This window comes from Pinus tabuliformis, chromosome X (genome assembly GCF_031772625.1).
Source record: "Pinus tabuliformis cultivar Carrire ecotype Pingquan chromosome X, CPIR1, whole genome shotgun sequence".
Lineage (NCBI taxonomy): Eukaryota > Viridiplantae > Streptophyta > Pinopsida > Pinales > Pinaceae > Pinus > Pinus tabuliformis.
In genome coordinates this window covers 1,195,140,970-1,195,167,252 of record NC_142308.1, presented here as the reverse complement: position 1 = coordinate 1,195,167,252, position 26,283 = coordinate 1,195,140,970, and the positions used below count along the sequence as shown (strand labels likewise).

Here is a 26,283-nt window from a genome sequence, read left to right as displayed (position 1 = left end):
TAACAACAATATTCCACATTTATTAGACTATGCAATTGTTTTGTGATTTTTTACTATGGTTTTCCATTTCTCCATCCAAACAAATGACACCAGATTCATCTACCGATTCCACTGCGTATAATATACCTACAGTATTCATAATTCATTTGTATAATATAAAATTGAATGAAATGAGGATAGATGATTTGTTGTAAGATTTTGCGGATATAGGAAACACGAATACTTATTAATCAAACATTTAATTGAAAATTTTTACGATCCTAAAGCAGATTTTTGAGAAAAACAAGTCATTAGGAGAAAAATTTGAATCGTAACAAAATTATAATTATATTCAAAAATTTAAATCTTTTTTTATCAGGTTGGAAAAAATAAATTAATAAAAATATTTGAGCGAGGAAAAACTTCTAGTTTTCTATCTATTTAGAATCTTTAAATGGTTGCTTACTGCATTTACGATATTTAAATGCTTTCGGTCACAAGATATTTGACTAAACATGCAGAAAAAAGATTCTTTAAAACTTTAACTTTCCGTCACTAGGAAGAAATTTCGATTTTCCTAACTAAAATTCCGGAACACGGTTCTTCATTGCCTCATAAAATTTTGCGAGCGCTGACTTCATCAAAACCCTAATTTTTTAAAAATTCATCTAATCGAATGAAACTTGAACCTTTTATTAATCAAATTCCAACCAAAATAAGATTTTCACAGCCATTTGGCTTTGGAATACTCCTTATAATTAACCGTGACCAGGACCGATGCTTGTGAGAATGATGAACAAGATTCTTCATGGCACCGCATTCTTGAGGAGTCAAATAAAATTTATTCCGAACTGTGAGTCCAGTTGCGATCTAAATTTTGCCATATATTACTGCTCCAGAATAAATTTGCTATCTTTTACGAGACAGTTTTGCAGAGTGAGAAAATTGAGCTGTAACCTCTGAATCTTTAAAATATATTTAAATCTTTAAATCAATCGAAACGTGTTTTGGAATCTGTGCTAAATCAATTACAGATCATTAACCAGGGAAGAGTTCATAAAACATGAAATGTCGTTCGGAATCTATTTGAAATGCTAGGGCTTTGTCGCGTTGCATATGGCTTTTTAAAATACGGCTTCGAGGCATGAAAAGGATGCGCACTAACCTTGCGAAAAGCAATTTTCGATCACCAATGTCCAGTTGCATATTGTTTCAAACTTTCAGTAAAAGCTCCTCTATTATTGAAAAACTGAGCTGTATACTACATTTTCAAAAATTCAGTAAAAGTTCTATCATTATTAAAACGATGGGCCTTGGTTTTGTTCCTTCCTATAACCCGTGGAGAGCCCTCACAGTGATAGTTCCAATTCCAGATCGGGTGTCGCATTCTGAATTTTATGTGTTGTGCGTTGATTAAATGGAGATTTTATGTGCTGGATCGACATTGATTGCGTTGAATTGCAGAATGCTTAATTGCTAGGATCATTTCACCTATTGAGTTTGTGCTATGAATCCAAATCGCTGGAGATCGATTCCAGTCTTAATTACAGTAAATAAATCAAGTTGAAACGCAGCCAGTGTTACATTTGATAGGAATTACAATTGCAGAAGTAAAATTTAATGAAGCATTTGGGAAATATATGAAATTGCCCTGTCTTGGAATGTCAATTGGGCTATATGCGCTGAAATTACTGAAGATTGGGAGGAATTTCACGCCGGCTAGGTTGCTACTACCACTGCTAGACCATGCTGAAAAAGAAAGGTATGCAGGGGTATACGATAATACCTGTATACGCGCAAGACAGAGGTCGAAAGAGCGTTTGAAATCTTCCATCCTCGAAGCGCTGCATGCACTGAATCACCTTCTGTAACCTCTCCTCTGTTCGCCAGAGTTCAATGGTTGTAACCTCTCCTCTGTTCGCCAGAGTTCAATGCGTGAATTGTCGGGGGTTTGAATTGCCTGGAGGATGGTTGGTAAGGTTCGTAAATGTGCCTCAGGTTGGTAAATGTGCCTCATCAATACACCAGAGTGGAGGCCAAAGTGGAGGCGGGCAGGGTCGATGGGCAGGAGCAGGGCAGACGGCAGAGTCGCCGGAGCTGCGTGACCTGTAATCGCCGGAGAGGGATGCATGCCATGATCCATGGTCGAGCATGTAAGGGCGCCATGACGTCAAGGAGGCTGTCTGCGGCTGTCAGAGAGTGTAAGGACATAGCATTAACTTTGCTATGGAGGTGGCAGTATGGGCTCTCGTTCATTATAATGTGACGTAAAAGGAATGGTCTAAAATTGCGAATTTTGAAAATACACCAGAGAGTTGATGTATGGTCATTCATGGCTATGACATCCATCTATACAAATGTCACATCAACCTCCAAAAATTTATATCTTTAAACTACTCCCTCATAGGCGATTCCTAAATCCAACACTATAGAAAATTTATTGCTCCTGACATGCGGCAGAGATAGCCCCTTGTAATACGCTATGTTTTTTTTTTTCCTATAGTCATTCGGGCGCGTGTTATATCTGACTATCTCCGGCGCATTAAATTTTCATTAGTGTTGGATTTAGGAATCGCCCTCCCTCATAGGAAAGAGCTAACCAGCCATATATTGGATATTTAATGCCCTCATAGCAGCGCGTGACTTAACGCGATAACACGGGTGCGAGCAAATTCGGCATTAAATAATATGTTATCGGGCTAAGTGGCGTGCTGCTCTGAAGGATTAAATACCCAATATATCACTGGTTAGCTCTAGCCCCCCTCATATTACAAAGTGGCGGCGGGGTGGAAGGACCATGTGATGGACGGACATTCCGCCGCAGAGTCTGACGCGTGGGAAGGTTGCCCGGCATGCAATTTAAACGGAAATCCTGAGATGTACGTCCATTTATTGTCGATGGACTTTCAAACATCAACATCATATAAGGGGAAGTGTTTGGCCGCCGTCCCTTGAGAACACATTCTCACACGCTAGTTAATATTGGAGTACGAATAGTTGCCCCGGGTCTCGAATGCCGTGATGAGGGTAGTATAACGAGGCCACAATATGGTCCGCACAATTATAATAATTTTGGTAGGATTTAGATAAAAATTTTAGAAATCTTGTTTACATCAATTTCAACTATTAAATAAAGCCATTAAAATTTTCTAGCTGTATGAATACAATAAATAACCTCAAAAAACAACGGCTCCTAATACCATAAATAACCTCAGTATACAACAGCTCATATGAATAATCTATTATGAACCCAGATTTTCTCAATAGACAGCCGGAGAAGAGTAAACCCGGAAATTGATTTGGTAAGATAACATATCAGTCCGTTTACATTATCGACTACTCTAATCTTTCCTTCTGTTCTGCTGCAACTTCTTTCATTTCTACGTCCTCTTACCTGTTTAAATCCTCTTCATTCATTTTACCTCAAGGTTTGTCAATTGCAGTCATGCCGGCTGCGGCAGATATACTCTCTGCCCTTCCAGACCCATTGCTTGGCCTCATCCTCTCTAAAATTCCAATAAGAGAAGCCGTCAGATGTTCCGTTCTGTCGAAGAGATGGAGATTCCTCTACACCCAAATTCCCCAACTTACCATCTCTCCCATTCTTCTTCTGCCCAATATTAACCCAGATCCAGATCCACTCTCTTTTGCAAGGGTGGAGAAAATAATCTCCAACCTCCTTCTGTTGCGTTCGCCAGATATTGAGGCTTTTCATTTGTTCAGAAACATTACCAATAATGACTATCTGCAGTTTACTCGCAAAAGCCTATGGCAATGGGTGAGATATGCAGCCTCTAAGAATGTCCAACACCTGACTCTTTGTGAGTCGCCCGAAATTTACTGTGATTCCGATGCACTCGTAATGGAAATACCGCCTGCCCTTTGTTCAGGCACTCGTCTCACTACTCTCAGGCTCTCTCACTACAAGCGTAGAGATCTTCCTTCCTATTTCTCTGGATTCAACCATCTCATTGCTTCCTCCTTCAAAAACATGGAGTTCACAGACAACTCTTTATCCAGCTTTCTCTCATAGCCCATTTCTTCAGACACTTACCCTACGCTCCTACGTTGGCCTAAGGAAGCTGGTTATCTCCGCCCCCAACCTTACACATTTTTCTATACATCGTGGTAAGTTGGAGGTTTTAACGCTGAACTGTCTGAAGCTTAGGAATCTGGAGATGGAGTCAAGTATCATACATGATCTGAGAATAAATGGAGTGTTGTTTCGCGAACTTTCGTATTTAGTCTCTAAAATTAAAATGCAGTGTGGGAGCAATGTTACTGAATTGTGGTTGGATTTGAGTTATGCGGACGTTTTGCGATTTTCAGTAGAGAGAGTTGTTGAGATAGTGAGGGATTTCAAAACATTGAAGAAGCTCGACATCAATGATCGGTGGGGAAGGCGAAACCAGAATGATCGATGGGGAAGGCAAAACCAGATGGGTGTTCTAGTTGATAATCCGCTTGAGAGGCTTCCTAGACTTGCGCGATTATGGTTGAGCGGCATGTTTGATCTGGTAAGGCCAAAAACATATTATTTTACTGGTTTACTATCTGCGATGCATGTTTCAATGGTGATGTTTTTTTTCTTCTGCTACTATATGAGTGGCCTAACCGCAACGTAGTGTCTTGTGGTGTGTTCACGGACAAATAAAAAAAGTGAGAATCGACCTGTCTATATAGATTGGGATATGATTTATGGATTTATATCATTTTTTTCCGCGCTGATTCAGAGGATATATTAATAATTTGCATAGTAATTTGATAACTATATCAGTTAAATTTGAAAAGTAAACGCAGATTTACACAATAATATTTATTATAATTTTTATAATTTCAAATAAATGTGAAAAGATAAATATAAATTTAAAAATGTGATATAGTTAATAAATAAAATTATTTACACAATATTATTTATTATAATTTTTATAATTTGAAATAAATGTAAAAGGATAAATATAAATTTAAAAATGTAATGTAGTTAATAAGTAAAATTATTTATATTAATACAAAAGAAACAACAATCACAATATAAAGATTTAGATCAAATGACAGAATAAAATGTCTATTACTGTAATTGTTATTTATTACCAGTGAAGTTATATAATTTAAATTTAAATAGGTGGTAAACCATAATATACATCCATTCATATTAAACATAATTTTAGAGTACATCTCACTTTTTCAAGTTTAAAAAAAAATCATATAAATTAATCAAATTATAACATTTTAAATAATTATTATTATTATTATACAAAAATGTAATATATGAATTAAATATATATACAAGATTCTAATCCTAGATATTCAACTCCCACTTAGCCATGCAAATTTTTAATTTATAAATATGTTCTGTTAGTAACACTATGAGTCAATATAATAAGTTATAAATATCCCATCCCAAAAAATTATGATTAATTTTATATGACGCTAATTCATATAACATTTATTTTAAATAAATATTAACTTTTAATCTGAAATTACTATTAAAAATATTACATTTTTACCCTCATTTAAAATTATGAATAATTAAATATTAAAAATCTTATTTCAAAATAAACCCTCCTATAACCAATAAATGACTTTTTATATTAAATGGATTACTGAATTGTCATACTATAATATATGTATTCCTAATCAATGAGTTATTATATTAAGTGGATTACTGAATTGTCATCCTATAATATATGTATTCCTAAATTATTTGTATTGCGATGGATTAATGTGTTGCCATTGTATATTCTGTGTATTGAGAATGCGTTAATTATTAACTATTGCGATAGATTAATGTGTTACGATTGCATAATGTATATATCTAGACCATAATTCTGTGTATTGATAATGTGTTAGTTATTGATAATATTTCTGGGTAATTTACATCTTTATTTAGTTACGTCTGATCATAAATACTTACATATATCAGAAGATCAATCTCTGTTTCCTTGATGTAATGTTGAACTTTGCCCTTCAATCTCGGCTTTTGGAAAATCTTTGCCCATTACAAATCAGATAGCATGGTGTTATCAACTATATGAGTTGCACTTCATCTTAGATTTTTGGCTGGCAGTTTTCATGGGTTGTTAGTTTCTCGAAGAAAAGTCTCGTTGATTTAAAAAGGCAATGTAAGCTCCTTGCAATACTTTTTAATGACAATTAAGCTGTTTTTTTCGTAAAGAATATTGCTTGTAATCATTTTTTTTTTAAAGACTTTCTATGTTTTTCTGTAATTATTTTCTCATGTAGTTTTAATTTATTATTTTGCGGAGTAATATGATTGAAAAGAAAATATTGCGATAATACAATAAAATAAAATAATGACAATTTGTTGATCGAAGTGATAATTTAAAATCCTAATTTTTTATATATATAATTCAAAGTTAAACCACCTAATTGCAAATGAAAAAGTATAATTAATATATATATATATATAATTCAAAGTTAAATAACCTAATTGCAAATGGAAAAATTATAGATTATGTAATGAAAATAATTTCAAAAATTTATTGTTTTCTTTCTTACTGAATTTTTTACTGAAAATATTTTATTGATCAAAATCTTATTTGAATAAGCAATAATTATTTACAGAGCATTTTGTATATTTCCAACTTCAAACTAAAAAAGGTCTTACCTCAAACCAAAGTATTAGTAAACATACATTTAATCTAAAAGTCTCTATAAAAGACTTCAAGTATCAAACAAAATTTTGTTTCCATCCTAAACTATATTAATGTTGGAGTAATGTCCAAACATAGGATTTAAAGTTGAAGCTTCTACATTCAAATCTAATAGAAAATAGATAGAATCACTGAAAGAATTTATAGAAGAGATAAGAGAGTATCTTCAGCCCTAACATGCTTTATTTCTTCAATTTAGCTCCTTAGCCTATTGATTCCATCTTCTTCTCATTAAGACTATTGTCTCTTCTCAATTAATATATCCATTGTGGATGATAATTATGCATCATTTACATCTCAACTTTATTTGTGCTAAATCATCTTAGGTCTCTTTGAATTCTAAGACAAGGATGTAAGAATTATGTCGTCTCCCATGATGGCTTTGGAAGCGATCCTTTCAATTTGCTAAATGGTGGTTGTCAACTAGAAAACCATGAAAATCCTTGCATACAAGTCTAAATTCCAAACAAGGATTGTTGTTGGGATCAAGGATAGAAGGTGCTATGAAAATTTAGTCTCTTCAAGCCAAGAAAGCTAAACAAAAGAAAGAGACCATGAATCCATGACAAATATGATTGGATTAGTGTATAGTTTTCCATTATAAGATGATTGAGATTATGCATAAAATGATTTGGATGATGGAGAATGGGATGATGGATGACATGGTTCTCATATGTCAAATTGCTTATCTCTAGAAGCACGAGTATTAACATGGCAAATTGATGCAAGAGCATCAAACCCCAAGTCCAACCAATTTTGTCTACACTCAAGAGGTCCATGAAATTTCACGAGAGGAAATCAATTTTCTTCCATTTTTGTTTTGTATAAACTGGGATTCTTATGTAAATAAATGAGTCCTAATTCTAGAAAAAATTGGGACCGTTAGGCTATTAGTTTATCTATTGATCTGGTATTATGGCCAAATTGGGCCTTTGTAAATTCAACAAGTGTTAGGTTAAGGTGTGGGTTGTAGGGACATGTGTCCAAATAGCTTGGGTTTTTGTTAGGATATTTTATGTTAGTAATCATTATGTGTAAGAAAGAGAGGGCCTCGTGGATTATCAAAGGAATAGCTCAAAAGTATAGCTCAAGGAGAGAGAGGTTATAACATCCTTGGCCACTAGCGGCACAATGCTACCATAACCAAGTGGCCAAGTATTTCCATTTTACAACGGAAGCTTTAAAATACTCATATAAATTCCAAAACCCTAGCTCATATCTAGAGCCATTTGAACACACCAGTGCTTCTATCGTATGTACTTATACATGGCATCATTTTATTATTTATAATTTGCCTCTCGACATGTATAATATAGAAATACTCAACCATTATGTACCATGCTATATTTTACCATTTATTCACACATTTAACCAATGATTATATGTATGTTAGATAAAACACGCATAACATAATTAATACACATATAAACCAAACTGCAACTATGGTTTACAATATTGCTACAACCAAATAACACATAAATACAACAAATACTCATTTTAGGGTTTGTTATCAAGACATATAAACATAAATAAAAGTACTCAAAAAATACCCGAATAGCTATGTGCTCTCCATGTTCCAATCGACCATAAATTGTGCGGTTCATAATTTCAACCATAGGTCACCATCGAACTAGGGTTTCAACTCCATAGGAAACGATTGTAAAATGAACAACAAAAACCTTGGCCAAGATACCAAACACAATAGCCTTAGTCTTCAGCCACAAGCTCATGTTCCCCAAACCCACACATAGTTGACATAACCTGAGTTCCTTGACAATGCCCATCTTCCATGGTGCCTTATAGTTGATTAGAACGATCTCAACATGTAGTTCCAAGAGCTCTATTTCTACTTAAGTGAGTAAGTGCTAAACAACCAAAATAATTAGATGGCATATGGCCCCAAAATCTATCTAATATAATTAGATGGGCGCGTAGGCCACATAATATACTCTAGTGCACTAGCGTAATCATGTGGATACATCCAGAGAAACGCCAACCTCAATATCACATACATACATGTACAACACTGTTCGAACACGGGTATTACATTCTCCCCCCTTTAAATATGCACTATCCTTAATGCATCATATGTCAATAATCTAAATTTGTTGCTACAAATTGACTTAAGCTCCCACTTTGTAGTTGGAAGTCCATGTCCTCGTGCATGGCTTCATTGTAGGACATCCTCCATGCTTCTAGTGACATATATGTATGAACTGAATTTGGATGTCCTTACCCCATGCTAACAAACATGTAAGCTCAACACCATCATCACTACCCCTAGAGGACATCAGATACATAATTTTAATATTTGTAGCAATTAACTTACACACGCACACACATAGATAAGGACATACATTTTATTTCTTTCAAAAGAGAAACAAGAAAATTCATACATGCAATCATTCATCTAACCAAACATGAATTTACAATTTTCATGAAATGTTACAGTGGTGCAAAAATGCATGCCATGTTGGCATTCTTATATCTCAATTATGAAGCACTATTCTTTCATGTCAACTTTGTATGTCGTCCTTGTATACAATTTCTACATTTAATTTGTGCATACAGTGCTCGTAAAATCTCACCAACTGCTAGTTTTGTATACGACAAATTTCTTTTTTACTATTTCTACCTCTATGGTTTTCATTGCTCGTCACTTTAGTTTTATTTAAAAAAAAAAGAAAATTGTTCCCATAGGCATTATTCCATCCTGTAAAAGAACCCATATGCTTTGTTGTTATTTATCTTGGCATAATGTTAAGTTAGTTTGCTTAATGATAAAGGCTTCAAAGACCATAGATAATAATGAATTTTCATCATGGTATTTTTGTTTCATGCCCACTAAAAGAAAATATTAGCAACATACATTTGCATTTTGTTTTGTATCCAACTTGGGTAAAGCCTTAAGTTTTATTCCCTTTCTCACAAGTCATGAATAAAAATCACTTGCTTTTTTCCTTATTGAGCGGCATGACATAATGTATGTATGCTTCGTGCACCATATGCATATACTCATTACCTATTTCCAATATACATACAACATGCATAACTCAACCATATTTAATCTTTGAAATTTTCAGTGATCAAATATTTAAATGCATGAGATATCACATTCATAATAATCAATAGGAGAGTGGTTAGGGGATTCTTCTTTCCTTTTGGTACATATTTTGGTACTCCATTGCATGACTATCATATTTTGTGGCTTTCTCCATTATTTATTTATATCTTAATAGCCAACTGTGTTCATAACCATCATTATCACTATTATAGCTCATGTTGCAAATTAAGTTATATATGGTGATTTTAAATCCACCATAACCTATTTGTCTACTTCAATTTCATGTTTATGTTACAATTACCTTGAAGCTTCCCATAACACAACTTTGTAGGCTAGGAATTCCCACATATATCACCTATGGCCTCCTCATGTTCACCTAGAAGTCATTAATGTATTTCACACATCCCAACATCTTAACTCAATTCTTGATTGTTTTCATAAACCATTCTACACCCATGTGAATTTTTCATAAATATTTGCCTCACACTACAAATTCCCATCGGTGTGACCTAATATGCATATCCATCCTAGCAATGAAATAAACCAGAGCTTGCCAGTTCATTGCTACAATCTCAATACAATGCCTTCATTAGGGCACATGATATCATTTTTTTTCTCAGATAGTCACAATACTTTATTCAAAGACCATGCCTTGGGTGATTATAGTCCTACATAATACACATCTTGACGTTGATGTAATCATGTTACAATTTGTCACCACCTATAATAAATCAATCACATTCCTATTATACATTTCCCTTGACCAATTAGAAGACCTCACATAACTTACCATGAGCCTATCATAATACCCATTATGACTTAGCTACTATTTTGTTGTGTCCCTGTCATTAACTTGTCAGTCGGCTTGTGAGATGGCTTGTCATAACTTGTTATAGGCTTATCATAGACTAGTTAAAATGAAATTAACCCTTCACATGGAAATATCACTTTTCATTCTTTTCTTTTCCTTTTAATTTAATTGTAAATAACCAACCATATATTCACCATCCCTGTCATATAGAATAAAAAAATATAGACATAGCAACTTACACATCCTTTGTTCAAAGTACATTCACTATGTCCGACCAAAATGTAGTTTATGTTGTTACAAACATCAATAGGGATTTACAAATTCGAACTTTGATTTTGAACATTGTTGGATGGGTCTTCAAAATAAAAAATTGAGCTATATGGCATTTTATTTTTATTTTGGCATAATTTAACGTGACGAGAGGCATGATCTGTGAGATATCTATGGAATTTAAATTCAGATTATATATATACATACATACATATATATATATATATATATATATATATATATATATATATATATATATATATATATATATATATATATATATATATTATTTTAATTTATTAATATTAAAATGAAATTAACTTTTGAAATTGAAATAATATTTTTTTATTTTATTTATAAATTTAAATAACCAATCACATTCACCATGCTCATCTTATCTAATAGAACAAGTGTAATATACAATGTGGATCAGTGCTTTCTAAGTAAAAGAAGAAATTGGCCATCACACCTATAGATTGCAGACTCTGGGAGGGAGGGTAGAACCCCTTCCTGTCAATGGCCAAGACCTCAAATTCTACTTCACCTAGTGGCCCTGTGGCTGCTCACATACCTTGTACTATAGATTTTTTTTTATTTTCTTATCCTTTCCTTCCGTCAGTTTTATTTCGCCTTTACCTTTGTTTTGAAGTTTGTTTTACCTCGAATACAGCATCTGGAATGCCACTCAGTAGTTGAGGTATCCCCTACACTTTTGGTCAAGATATGTGTGTCTAGGTGTGCCCTTGAATGGACCTTAAGTCATGACCAGAATGGGTGTTGAACCTTCTTGTAGTGGGGAACTCGATGTCATCCTTGGTGTCCTATCTTTCAATAGTTAATCCTAGTTGCTCACTTGGATGGAGTTTTCAACGACTTGGGTTATCCCACTGGCTTGAAAGTGGAAGGGAAGAAAACTTGAATTTGCATATATATTTCGATAAAATAATAAGGTCTCTGAAAAACTAGAAACAACTTCTCTTGCAAGTAAAATAAGTTGGGATCTCTCATCCTCTCCATCAAACAATTTCCATACGAATAAGTGCAAAAAAGCACATTTGAATAAGTGCCAATGAGCACATATATCAAACTAATAAGGGAAAAATGGTTGAGAAATGATTCTTGCATAGAGAGGCGACGCAACAAATTTGTCGAGGTATTATCTAGGCTCACTAGAAGTGGAGCAATGTATGTGATTTTTAGGTAGTGACTCCATTGAGGTACTGTTCAAGCTCGATGGCAGCGGAGCAACACCAGAGATCTGTAACCACTATATCGAAAATACTTAAGGCGCATATCATTATTCAACTCCTCCACATCAAGCCAATAAGGATGGTCTCATCTTGTGTGTGTCAAGAGTTTGAGTAGTAGCAGCTTGAGATAGTTGATCAATATCAAGGAAAGACTTGGAAGCATCAGCGGGACCTGCAACTCTAACGAACAACACTCATCGATGTTTGCCTTACCCAAGGTCATGGGAAACCAAGGATTCTAGAATCCTACTAGTGAATCAGCAATTGTTGTAGTTGTTGCAACAACCCCTCCAAAATTTATGACCCTTCAAAATTTCGGAGCCCCTATACTATTCTCATAGTTTTCACCGGTTCTTAGAGTCTATTCGGAAGCCTTAATCGCCCTTCATCCCATGAACCTAAATCCTGAAAGGCTTCGAAACCCTGAATCTTTGCCTCGTAAGCCAAAGAAGCAACCCTACGACCTAACCAAAAAATTATGATCATGTCTAGTCGCAATGAAAATTTGTGACTTATGGCCTCTCATGCGACCTTTGCAACTATGCAACCTCTCCAAGTCGCAAGGTCGCAAGTTTGCAAGGGCTATATCCCGCACATCATGTGACCTATGTGATTTTGCGATTGAGCGACCAAAAAGATCACTATGTCACAAGAACACAAAGGTCTCAAAGTCGCACACTTGTGCCGTGACGATCCCCGCGACTTAACGATCCCTTGAGTTCGCAAGGTTGCGAGGTTGCAAGGGTCACAAATGTTTGAAACTAAGCAAGTGCAATCCCATCACGTGCGACCAAAGTTATAAATATTGGCCTCGACCGGTCATTTGAGCAACTTGCTTAGGTCGCACAAATAACATAGGAGCTCAGCGCCTGCAAGAGGCGGGCGACTCCGCAAAGTAAGTGATGCTTCCCCTACCCAGGGTATCATTTATTTCTGTCAATTGTCTCCTTCTTCCGCCCTGACCTTGTGTATTCCACTCCAAGGTTTTTTTATCCTTGTTTTAGCCCCATTTTTACCAATAAAACTTTGCCAAGTCTTTGTGTTCCTCATGAGCCTCCCTGGACATTTTCCATGGCCATTCTCGTCCCAAATTGACTTGCATTCCCTGAGGACCAATCCATCTGCTCTTAAGAGGCTCAAGGACCAATCCTGAGCCTCATTTCACTCTCTAAAATATCCCAAGGAAGCTGGTCACAGGCTGAAAGACGTGATAGGCTAACAGGCACGACCTCGTGACTCACACAATCTCATGACCCACCCGATGTCGCGACCCACGCAACCCCGCGATCTCGCGACCTCGCCTCACTAGCGACCCTACGACCCATTCTTGTTTTGCAACCTCACGACCTATGACCCTAGCGATATATCTTCTAGCCCGGCAATCGCCAAGTCGCACACTCAGCCACACGACCTAAGTGACCCGTTGATCCCTCCAACCTTTCGACATGCCCAAAAGGATTTCTCTCGAGATCTGGAAATTATAACTGTACTTTTCAATAGGATTTATTTTTTATGTCATTTCTCTCATCGTGGGATTGTTTGTTCAATATTTCATGTGTCTTCAATATTGAGTGCATCTCGATCTCCTCCTTCGAAGATGAGATGACACCCTTAGTAGCAAAATATGCCCACAGGAGCTCTGGAAGCAGCTCGCAGGAAGTTCACCAGGAGCCACTACCCCCCATCTACGGGGCTACTTCATGCAACATCAACAAGAGAATCAAGCTCCCCTGGTATGACATTTACGTAGATTTCTCTAAACATGAGATCCCAGAAGACCAGGAGGATTTCCTGGTGTATATACATGTCAAAAGGTCAAGGCTTCACAAAGTGGCATCAAATCCTCTAGTCTTCCCATGTTCCGAAACCATTGATTGGATCATACAGAGCACAAATACAAATCAATGGATGATAAGGGATCACGTTGGTGCACTGCTCATAGTTATCTCCTTTGTAGATATCGCTACATATTATAGATTTCGCGAGGAGTCGTCCTTCAACCCCTGATGGCTCTCCAGTTTTCTGATCCCTACTAAGGAGATTCTCAGAGAATGGTGGAAAGACCCATCCAATTTCCAGGTTATAACTGACTAGATATAGACGACGGACGGGCTAAAGAAGGTTTATCATTGATTTCTACCATGATGAACTGGGTGTACAGAAGATAAGATTGTGATGTCATCCATGGGACATGGGTCCTTATCATGTACATTGTCGCTACTAGGGGTACAGTCTTCAACTGGGCCAACATCCTTGTTTCAGCGCTAAGAACAAAAATAGTTGCAACCAAACATCCTGACCCAGAGCAACCATCAGAATTCTATATGGCCTCATATCTCATGGATGCGGTCTGTGCACGATGTCAATTTGACCATTGGAGCTACAACTGGATCACGATTGCAGCAGATCCAGTACACCATCATTACAATAAATGTTGGAACCCTGACTATAAGGGTATACAAGAGTCTTTGGTTCCTGCAAGACCTCGCACGCACTTCCTCGGTTCACCACATACATGGTACTCATGCAGGAAGTGTGCTATCAAATGACATAGGGTTTCTCAAAAACACTCAGCAAGGGAAAGAAGAATCCTTGGCATGCATTCCCTCTTGTTATCGAGGCCTACACAATGGAAAATTTCAAGGAAGTGGAGGCAGAGGTTGAAGAATTAAAGGGATGTCATTTTGTGACCCTGAACCATCGTACATATGATCTCGAGAGAGTAGTAGCAGCTCACTACAAAAGAGCCAATTTCAATTGGTCATACTGACATTTTAATCATGATCAGGAAGATGGGATCAGAAAGTGGTACAATGCCATGAGGGAGCTCAGCCCCAACAAGAAACAAGCAAAATATGATGAGAAACTTGAACATTCCCAGGAAAACGTGAGCCTTCAAAAGAGATAAATTTCTCTAAGAAGAAGAAGCAGTAGTAGAAGGCAATTGGGAAACTCAAGAAACAAAAGGAGAAAGAGGTAGAAGATTCCCCAAGTGACTAAGAGGCAGGTGGGAATGATGAAACATTATAGTAGAGAAATGTATCCCTAGCAAGGAAGAATCAATAGGAAGAGAGAAGAAGAGCTCAAGTGATCGCAAGATTCATGTGGCCAACACTCTGAGGACCAGCTTCAGAAAAGAAAGCGGTTGGAAGACGAAGAAAAGAAGAGGCAGTTAGAAGAGAAGCGATTAAAGGAAAAGGCTGAGCAAAAGGACAAAGAAGAAGAAGAGAAGAAGAGGTTGGAGAAAGAGTAGAGAAAACTAGAAGAGATACGCAGGAAAGCCAAGGAACTCGGGAGGAAGAAAGAGCAAGAAGAGAAAGAGAAGAAGCGACTTGAGGAAGAGTAAAGGAAGAGAGAAGAGGAGGAAAAGAGCAGAGAAGAGGAGGAATAAAGAAAGAAGAAACGAGAAGAGGCCAATAAGGAAGCTCAACAAGAATCTGAGAAAGTTGAGTTGTCTTTGTTGGATGTTCCCCCATCCACTGCCCTCCCCTGAGGCCACCTTCCTCTCAAAGAGATGGGAATTCCTGAGGAAGCGGAAGAGGAAGTGATGGATCTTACCAAGCTCATTTTCGATCAGGTTAGCTTCAAGATCATGTAGGAGAGGAGGAAGTGCTATGCCAGAAACCCTGCAGAACCCATCTCGGTGACCAAAGAGAGAAATTATTCCAGACACTACAGTTAACCCTGAGATGATCGCCTTGGTCGGGGTTGTTTTCTTTACCACAATGAAACACAATGTTTCCAGGATGAGAAAAAAAATCGTGAAACTCTAGAACAAGATTTACGCCTCAGAGCAGAAGGCCAGTAGAGAAGAAGAGGATAAAAAGAAGGAAGAAGAATAAAATGCGGCCCTTCGCTTGGTACACTCTAGTATGAAAGAGATACAGGCTGCAATCAAGGATGATGCTGAAACTCTTGGTGGAGCCATGGTGATGGTCTATGAAGAAATGTCGAAACTACATCATATGGTATCCACAATCTTGGCCATACAAACAAACACAAAGGAAAGGTCTACTATGCTAAAGAAAGTCGTTGCAGCTTTGGATAGCATGAATGAGTGGTCCACCAAGTATCTAGGTGCATCGACAGTAACCCAAAAAGGAACTTGATCACTATGCAAAATGCTAAAGTCCAGTTCCACATAAAGATCTGATCAAGAGACAAAGTATCCAAAGAGGTGGATAGAGTGTTGGCTTCTTACAAGCACCTTTTCAGTGGTTTAGATTCGATGATAAAAAACCACAGGGTTCCATCTATCAGGGAAATTAGGCAAGTGAAGAAGCAGGAAGACATCTCACAAGAAGCTTAGGAATTCATCGACACATTCAGGCAGGCTGCTGACTTATACAACCTACAAGTGACAAAGGAGAATATCACATTGTATGTGGTGGAATCGGTGAGAATGTATACAAAGGTGGTGACCCTATCCAATTAGGTCAACGCCAAAAGAAACAGTCTCATCCCGGATGCCCTCAAATGCCTACACAGACATGACGAGGAACAACCGCAGATAGCTCCCATAGCTATTGAGTACAAGCTTTAGCACACTTATCTAGTGGACCAGCTCCACCTAGACATCCCATAATTGTCTATTGTCAAGTTGATAGGATATAATTTTATTATTTTATGTAATTAGCAAATTAGGATAGAATGGGGCAGTAATAGAATCTAAAGAGTCATGGGGAATTCTAAAGGTCATGAGGAAGTTGAAAGGTCATGAGGAAGTCCAAGAGTCAAGGGTAGACCAAAGGTCACTCTCTTTTTATAAATACATCCTCATGGCATATTGTAAAGGACTTTTAGCTTGGGACTTATTTTGGGACATATTGTTTTGAGAGGAATTGTGCTCTTCTAATAAATACAAGGAGTAATAGTTGTTTTCCACTATTGGATCAGATGAGTACTTTATGTTGTGATACCATGGATATTATTTTCTCGATGGATCGAAGGTTCCTATGAGTTTTTTGATGTTTAGTCTCCTCATGTGTCTTCCTGTGCTATGAATCTTGTTTGGAAACACATGGATGGTATATGATATGCTAACTCTGTGCTTGTATTGATGAATTGTTTCGTTAATATTGGCATGATATTCTCATTGAATATACATTTCCTTATGCGTATTATTGCTTAGCTATTGTGAACTACTTTATAGTTTTTAAGCGTATTCTTTATATAGGCATGATATTATTTGAAGTTTTGATAACAATTTCTTTATGTGAGAATCATGTTGTCAAGTTCTAATGCTTCTATTTATGGTATTCATATTATGAACAATCATCAGTTATTTCCTTGTGTTTGTTGAAGTCCATAAGTTCAACTAAGTCAGTTTCCCACCTTTGTTTGAAGCGAACTCAAACCACCTGTACGTAGCTGGGCCTACATACCAGACGAGATACTTAAAGAAAACGATGCAGAATCTATTTAGTATTCTACTTCGGGGAGATATCCTTGTTGTTGGCAGAGAATTCCAGCCCGTCAACAGAATCTTTGTCGGTGAATGGCGAGATATACGGTAAATCTTAGAGAGTGGGGTCTAAGTTTAAGGCCTAGTGATCCGGTGTGGATTGTGGTAAAACCTAAGAGACTAGGGGACATGAAAATTCTTCATCATGTAGGTGTATAAATTTGGTGGCATACATGCTTGTTTTGGCCTACTGAGCTAGTGGAGATCATGGTAAAGTCAATTATTACATGTTTATTGTTTTGGCCTATTTATCTAGTGTGGATTGTGGTAAATCCTAGTTTTTGTTGATGAGGGTGAGGTGGTTTAGCCTCGGGATGCCCTGGTGTGTTCTTTTGGTTTGAATCCCGCATTCATGCTTGGAATATGACACAGGGGTGATTGGATGAAGAGATATTTGGCTCAGCCAATCTATGGTCGGGTGGAACATGGTAGTCCCATACTAGTTTGCCTTTTGCATTCATTAATAAGAGGCTCTTTCCATGGTATCTTATGTGTAAATGTACTGGTTTATATGTGGAATATATAGCTAATGTATATGTGATATTTATGTTGTTATTATGTTGGTTATAAGAATGTATTATGAGAGTCATGATGTATGACTCTCCTCATGTTTTTCTTTTTAAATGAATGAACAATGTATCTATGACCTAATAGATGATAATGCAGCTAATGACATACGGGAACAATGATTCTTCACGATTCTTAGATAAGTATGAGACCTCTATGCTCAGTTTTATTATTAAGACCTGTAGCTTTCATATTTGTGACATGTTTGACGAAACGCCTGTCATGGTTAGTGGGGGTTTAATGTAGTCCTTGTTGATTTTTTTACAAATGTATCATTGTCAGGTTGTGTAAATTCATCTCTGAACTGTCATTGAGTTATGGGTAGTGACCTAGGCTATGGGAAAAAAGTGGCACAAATCTCGGAGTCACAGGAACAACACCGGGGAAAAATTCCCCGGACGCTCGCTTGCCCTTGTTGTGGGAGTGTCTAGAGCCTCCTATACACACCTTGGTCCATATTAAGGGAGTGTCTAGGGGTTTGATGCACTAAAACTTCAGTTGGTCTCAGGCGCTAGTTGCCTAAGTGGTTGTGATGGCTCATGGGACTTTTGTTGCTGAGCTGGATGCTTTGTGTGGTGTGTTTCCATCGATTCCACTTCCTTAAGGTGACTTAGGAGGTTGAATCCAATTATAGTGGTCTCTTGTCATATATTTCCCCTGGTTGACTAATTATTTGGGTAGATGTGGGAGGAGGGTGTTACAAAAATATAACATTTGAAAATTTAGAATATTTTAAACTAATTTTTAAGTATTTAATTTAATGTATATTTGTTTAAAAATTACATAAAAGTGATAAATTAAAGATAATTTGATTTCAAACTAATTACAATATACATACCACATTCTAAAAATACAATAAATAAATAGATAAAAATTATTATTTTTTGGTCGACTTAAGTCATATGGATTTGAACTTTGAATCTCATGCTTTTACATAATAGTTCATAACAAGGTGATTATCAATTGAGTTACACTCCATGAGCTATTTCTTTTTTAATATATGAAATTTAGTTATTATTTTTCTTGTCGATCAAAACACTAATTTTATCTCACTGATGACAAAACAAGTATGCATTGTTGGTCATCAACTCGTCCTGCCTCACTCTGATCGGATTTGTTGGTAGGGAGACTTGGAAAATATAATTCATACTTGTCTTTGTTGTGATTCATTCTATGTACAAGAGTCTGTTCCTATTAGTTAAGGGTTGGTTGAGGTCTCGTTGGTTGAGAGATTATATCCAACTAGTTAGCTTCCTAGATTGGTGTGTGGTTGATATATTTATTCAACCAAGAGATTGTATGTTCGAGATAGACTAGATATCTTGAGACATAGCTTGATGTATTTATATTATATTACTATTTTCATGTGAACACAATTTGAAGTGCATTTAAAATTATTTGTTGGTATCAGATCTCGTAAGGCCCTGGGGTTTGGCCCCTTCTCGGCTGAGGGAAATAAAGAGTTTGATGTGTATTTTGTTTGTTTTCCCATCCTTTGTTGTTTCTACGTGATTGCATATCTGAGCGTGGTTGTTGAGGCTCATTGATGAGAGCTCGCTAATCTGCTTGGGCATTTGTGAACCTGAGAGCAGTCATCTATGGCAGCGTGTGAAATGCTCAATTGAAGAGCTGATTGGAGGTGATCGAATTTGTGTGGAGACTCTCATAAAGATTTCACTGCATGTAATTGGTGTGAATATGTGCATAATGTGTAGGAGAGTGGAGCATGACAATTGTGGACAAGGCATTGGTTCATTGTCGGCTTTTACCATAGAAGGAGTTCATTAGAGAAATCTTGAGGTCTAAAATGGGCCTACTAAGAAAAATGTACGACCAAAATAAACTTTATACGAACCAATAGGATTCAAGATGATGATGTCAACCGTGGGGGATGATTCACCATTTTTGGAGTAAAAAATTAAAAAGATTAAAAAATAATAAAATAATAAAACTATTTTTACAACTCGTATTTTCAACTTATCTCCCTAATGTTTTACTAAAATTTTGAGTGGGAGTATTTGTTGGATGCAAAATTTAATTCCTCATCCAAGGAGTACACATGTTGCATACTTTTGATGGACCATGCCACATGAAGAATGAAAATACATGAAAAAACATGATTACAATCTTGTTTTTCATGTATTTCTCATTTTTTGTGTAGTAGGGTCCATCGAAAGTGTGCAACATGGGTACTCCTTAGATGAGGAATCAAATTCTGCATTCAAGGAATGTTTCCGCTTGAAATTTAAGTAAACCCATAGGGAGATAAGTTGAAAATTCGAGTTGAAAAAATAGTTTTTTATTTTTCCCTCTAAAATTTGATGATGTAATTTAATCTTATCTTACTATTTCCACTATTATTTTATTATTTCTTTAGGAGGCCCATTTTAACCTTCAAATTTCCTTTAATGGTTGTTGGAAATCAAGGTTTGTGACCTTGAACTTGCATGAGTTAATAGCTTTAAGAGCCCTATGACTGGTAGAGCTATGCTTTCAGCATGTCGACCCCCTTGGAAACATTCAACCTTGAAGATTTTGAATGGTGGAAAGGAGTTCTAGACCAATGTTTAACATAGGTGTGTTGTTTTTAGCAAGGAAAAGAAGTGCGACTACAAACATGTCGCTCAATTTTTTATTCAACCCCTCATGTTTGTTGGAAAACCTGCGGACTGTTGTGGCCTGAAATTCGTTGCCTGAGTGCATTTGAGGAAGTCGAGCCCGGTTGTGATTTTTTGAGCCGTTGAACTATGTGAAGGTTGAGTTGGCATGAAGTTGAGCCTGGTGGTGATTTATTGAGTTGTTGAGATGTCTGAAGGTCAATTGAGAGTGAAGTTGATCATGTTGGTGGTCTGTTGAACTGTTGAGTTGTTTGAAGGTTGAGTTGGGTGTGAAGTTGCGGCCTGGGGCTTCAATATAGTTTGTGGAGGATGTTCTCAAATTTTCCTATGGGGTCGGCATGAATGCCATAAAGTTTTCCTGTTGGGCCGACTTGAAGATTAACATGAAACACAACCCCCTCGTGTTTAATTTTCTTGTGTGAATTGCGGGCTAAATGAGAATTATAATGTTCTTAATGTGTTGCAATGTGATCGTGATTCATTACTTAAAAGGTTGGATGTGAAACTAATAGCTAAGTGTGAATCATATGAACAATGACACTAGAAACTGATTCATGCTGAAAGATTGTGCAGCTAAAAGAAAGGCTTCACCTTGAGGAGAATCAACTTTTTTTTTCAAGAAAAATATAAGCTTGAGGAGAAAAGATACTCTATAGAGCCTTTGCTGAGTTGGAGAGGAACCAAATGGAACAATTGATGTTCTATTCATATCTAATTTGCACCCAAAGCCTGGGCCTTACAACAGTTTGAGTAGTGCTTCTGCAAAATCAATTTGTCGTAATAAAACAACTTTGCAAGATTTTCCCACTTCATCGAGTGAACAATTAAGGGAAAACATAGATGGATCAAGCAATGAATACGATGACCAAATTTGTAATGTTCACTTTCCACAAGGACTTAATCCATATATCATTGCACCAGAAGAGCTTGCAGCGTCATTGGGGTATATGGTGTAGTTTTTGAACCTTGTATTTCATTATGATTGTTTTTCAAATAGTGTTATAAAGTCATTTGTGGGCAGAGATAGAGAAATTTGATGCTTTGTTAATCTTAAAAATTATTTTTATGTCTTGGAACCATGAATAAACGTATTGAGTCTTATTGAGCCTAGATAAGTCAATGTAGGTAAAGTTATTTTGTTAGAATTTGTGACTCTAACAAATGACACGTTAAGCATGGAGTTTCAACACTTAATCAACACAGACAAAGATGCCCAAGCTATGAATAATTTCAAAAGATGAGGTAAAGGAGCATCAATAGTGATTAAAGGATGATGGACAACCAAGTGAAAGTTTGTGTGAATTTGTGGAATAGACTCACGATTAAAGTCTATTTTGTGTCACATACATGAGAAAGTCTATGTTGTTTTATAGTGGTCCTTGAAAAGTTTGTAATATTGTGTATCTGAAGTTGTGTTGTAAGCCTTATAAGGCATGTGTACCCCCATGAAGTTCGTGGTAATATTAAAACCACTTCATAAGTGTAGGTTTGTGGTCAGCCAGAAACTAATTTGGAAGGGTAGGTTTGTGGTAAGCCAGAAACCACCTATGATAGTGTATGTAAGTGCAGGTTTATGGTAAGTCAAAAATCACTTTTCGGTGTAGGTCTATGGTAAGCCAAAAACCACGCGTGAGAGTGACGTGGACATGGATTTTTGTAGGCATGGTTTAGGTTCAACTGACAAAAACCTGGGCAAGGTTTAGGTTCAGTCGACAAAAACCTGGGCATGGTTTAGGGTAAGTCGATAAAACCCAGAGCATGGTTATGGGTAATCCAAGAAAACCCATGATGATGATGGAGGAGGGTTTACAGGTATAGGTACAGGCATGCAGATAATGGTTGACTGAACCATGTACATGAAGGACATCCTAGTAAACTAGCGCTTGCAGTAGATGGTACTCATGCATTTTGGTAGATGGTTGTTCCTTTATATGGATGTCACCATGTTCTATTTTATAATGTTTGTAAACACTAGGACCACAGTTAGGACTTTGTTGATTGAGATTGAGACAAGTAGTCATTAAAGGGGAGACTTGGGAAATATAATTCCTACTTGTCTTTGTTGTGATTCATTCTATGTACAGGATTTTGTTCCTATTAGTTAGGAGTTGGTTGAGGTCTAGTTGGTTGAGAGATTCTCTCCAACTAGTTAGCTTCCTAGATTTGTGTGTGGTTGAGATATTCACTCAACCAAAAGATTGTATGTCCAAGATAGACTAGCTATCTCGAGACATAACTTGATGTACTTATATTATATTGTTATTCTTATGTGAACAAAATTTGAAGTGCATTTAGAAATTATTTGTAGGAGATCTGGAATATACAACATAATATTTTTCAATTTGCACCTTATTTCCGGAGGGCTTCTCAGCCATACAAGCCAAAAAACAACCAAAATTAAGACACAGCCAAGTATATTCATATCAAGGAGGTGGGCGCGATGGATGCATATCTACATGAGTTGGTTGATCCCTTAGCATTTTCTGTTCATGCTCGTGAAATTCAATGTGCTCTAGATGCTCCTCAATCTCATGCAGACAATCATGAATTCTATGCTAACTATGAAGGACATGAGCTAGTTGCTCTAGAATTTCCTCTTGCATGAATTGGATGTCATTCTAGTAGACAACATTTTCGTTTCAATCCTCATAACTGTGGTCCCAGAGGATGTCCATGTTGGCTTTAATCCTCCTCAGTTGTTTTGCAATGGATTCTAATGTGTTAGCCTGGACTACATGGCCATGTGGAACACCTGGAATCTAAGTGAACCCCTGATCCCTATCCAGGTTGGTTGAATGAAATTCGCTGGAGGAAGAGGAACTGCCACTTCTGTTTTCTACATGCCCACCTTGGCCACCCCCTTGATGGGCCCTCCCTCATCGTTGCATTCTTATAGAAAAATAACCTCAGGCTCCCACACTCCCAGGAACTCCCTTCTCTCGCTCAAGCACTTACACACCCATAGTCACGGAAACTCAGCTTTTTCCACCCTCTTCTCGCTATTCAGTCATCCTAGGATCCAATAATGGGGGTCGCCCGACCAACTCCATGCTGCCCCCCGCCTTCGAACTCCACAAGGACACTCCAACCTCTCAAATTCAGAGAAACACGACAGCCAACTAGCACACTGCCCCAGGTTCCTCTTAGACAACCACTCAAATTGAAGAAGGGTTGGAGTTGTGGTGCACCCACTTTGAGATCACTCCCACATATATAATTTTGTCTCCTCGAAACCCCAAGACACCACAATACATTGACCAATTCAATGAATGAACATAGGGGCCAAAATAAGAAACCCACCACAAGGACTGAAGAAGCATAGAGTTCGGTCTACAAGGGGCCTAGACATCCAGCCTATAACTCTAAAATTTTGCCTGCACCAGTAATTCCCATACCAATTCACTGCACTCTCATACTCCCTCTCTTGGTGGTTAGGAAACTTAGTCCGCTAAAGCCACCCACCCCCTCGACTAGTGACCCAGAAATTAACAAAAAAATTGAAATCCAAACCAGCCCACAGAAACCAAACCAGGCACAAGAGAATTACCCAAGCATGGAAAATGGTTGAGTTCCATAGAAGTAGTCTACGAGTGGCCAACAGGTGATAATGTCACAATCTGATGAAGGTACAGATCGCTACTCGACTCCAAATCTCTGAAAATGGTTCTCTAGGATCCCAGACAAATTCTCGAAGGCAATTCCAGATGCACAAACTTATGGCACCCTCCAATAGTTTCCCACTTTGGCCTTTCAACTTTCGCCAGAGGCCTAGATAGTGAAAAAAACCATCACCGTTCCACTCCCGCCTCACCCACATCCCCCCACTCCCCCCATTCTCATCACCTGCCACAAACACACTACGACCATCTTCCACCAGCACAAGCACTTAAGCCTTCCGTTCTCGTGATAATTCCTTTGACGGGCCAAGAGCCCCTCGTCCTGTCTCATTACTCTTCGCATGATTACCAATTGGCATACGATGGGGATCTCAAAGCCTCCTCGATCTGTTGTCTGTCACCCCCATCGGGGGGTGAAATTTTTTAAAATACTTCAACTAAAACTTTGATATAAATATGCAAGAAATTAAATATAATATGATGATAAAAAAAATAAAAAAATAAAAAATTCTCAATATATATATATATATATATATATATATATATATATATAGATATATATATATATATATATATATATCCTTTTTCTTTTTTTTTTTCAAAACTATACATAAAGAAATCCAAAAGAATTAAAATATAAATACATCAATATATGTAGTTTAAACCTTCATTTTTTCTTTCTAAATGAAAAGTCAAAACTTTGATCCTTGTATATTCTTGCATATGTCTTATACTCACATCTCAATTTTCTTTTCACTATTGAACAAATATATCAAAGATATAAATAACAATTATTGAATTAGTTCTTAGTTACTATTTTAGTAGTGACATTGTCTTTTAGATTAATCACATTATTAAACTGAAAGACAATCTCACTATCAATATGGATCACAAAGGTCTAAGATCTAAAAATATTTTAGTATTTAAATTTTTTCTTATTGTAAAAAAAAATCTACTAATATTGTATGTATATATATATATATATATATATATATATATATATATATATATATATATATATATATATATATATATATATATATATATATATATACAAAATGCAGTTTAGTATTTTTTTATATTAAGTTATTATTAGGTATTAATATTTTGGTAAATATTTTCATCTAGTAATTAGAAAACCATGAATGCATTATTAAGAAACCAAGTAATATTAGTAATTGATGTCATTTTAAACTAGGGAATAATGACTATGTGATTTATCTTCCTCACTTAATAGAGATATATATAAATAAATAATGAGGGAGGTTGAAAGAGTACCTCTAGCATAAACTTTAATTTAACCTAAAAAGGCATTGTCATGCCCCTATAGTCACCCACATCAGAGGCTGAATTAGAACACCTAGATGGTCCATCGATATAGGTTTGTGGCGCATCGTGACTCATTTCATCTCATCAGTTTTCTCAATCTGAAACTACATGATTCCATACTACACCTCACTTTTTATGTTTCATGATTATTAAAATTCATAAGTTTAACACTTAGTGAAGTATGTAGATAATCATTCCATAAAATTATGCCTTAACATAACCAATATGCAAATGATATGAAGGAAAGTAATCCTATAGAATCAACAACCCAACTCGCCTAACAATTGTCAAATATTCAAATGTGTTACAACCAAGTGATCTCTAGCCTCCTATAGCAATTTAAAAATTATAAGAGCACACAATTCATACAATTCTATCCCCAAATTTCCTATTTGATTTACTGCCGTTAATCACAACTTTGTCATAGATAAAAAACGTTTCACTTGATAGAAATAATAAGTACTCTCATATGCATGCAATGTCTGAAGAGTTAAGTTAAGTGAAGGAAAGTAGGTCAAGTCTAATATTAGAAGTCAAGTGAGTCAGGGTTAAAAAGTTAATGCCTTGTCAAGAAAATTTGAGTTAAGGAAAATAAAAATGTCGAATTATGTTAATGTGAAGTTAGAACATTTTAGTTAAA

General features: G+C 36.5%; 1 protein-coding gene across 1 annotated transcript; it reads left to right on the top strand.

Annotated features, from left to right (window-relative positions):
• The first annotated feature begins 3,424 nt into the window (after window positions 1-3,424).
• On the top strand, window positions 3,425-4,012 carry LOC149144229 (FBD-associated F-box protein At2g26860-like). The gene has a single exon (XM_089452076.1). The coding sequence runs from the start codon at window positions 3,425-3,427 to the stop codon at window positions 4,010-4,012; it is 588 nt and encodes a 195-aa protein (XP_089308202.1).
• Window positions 4,013-26,283: the final 22,271 nt, after the last annotated feature.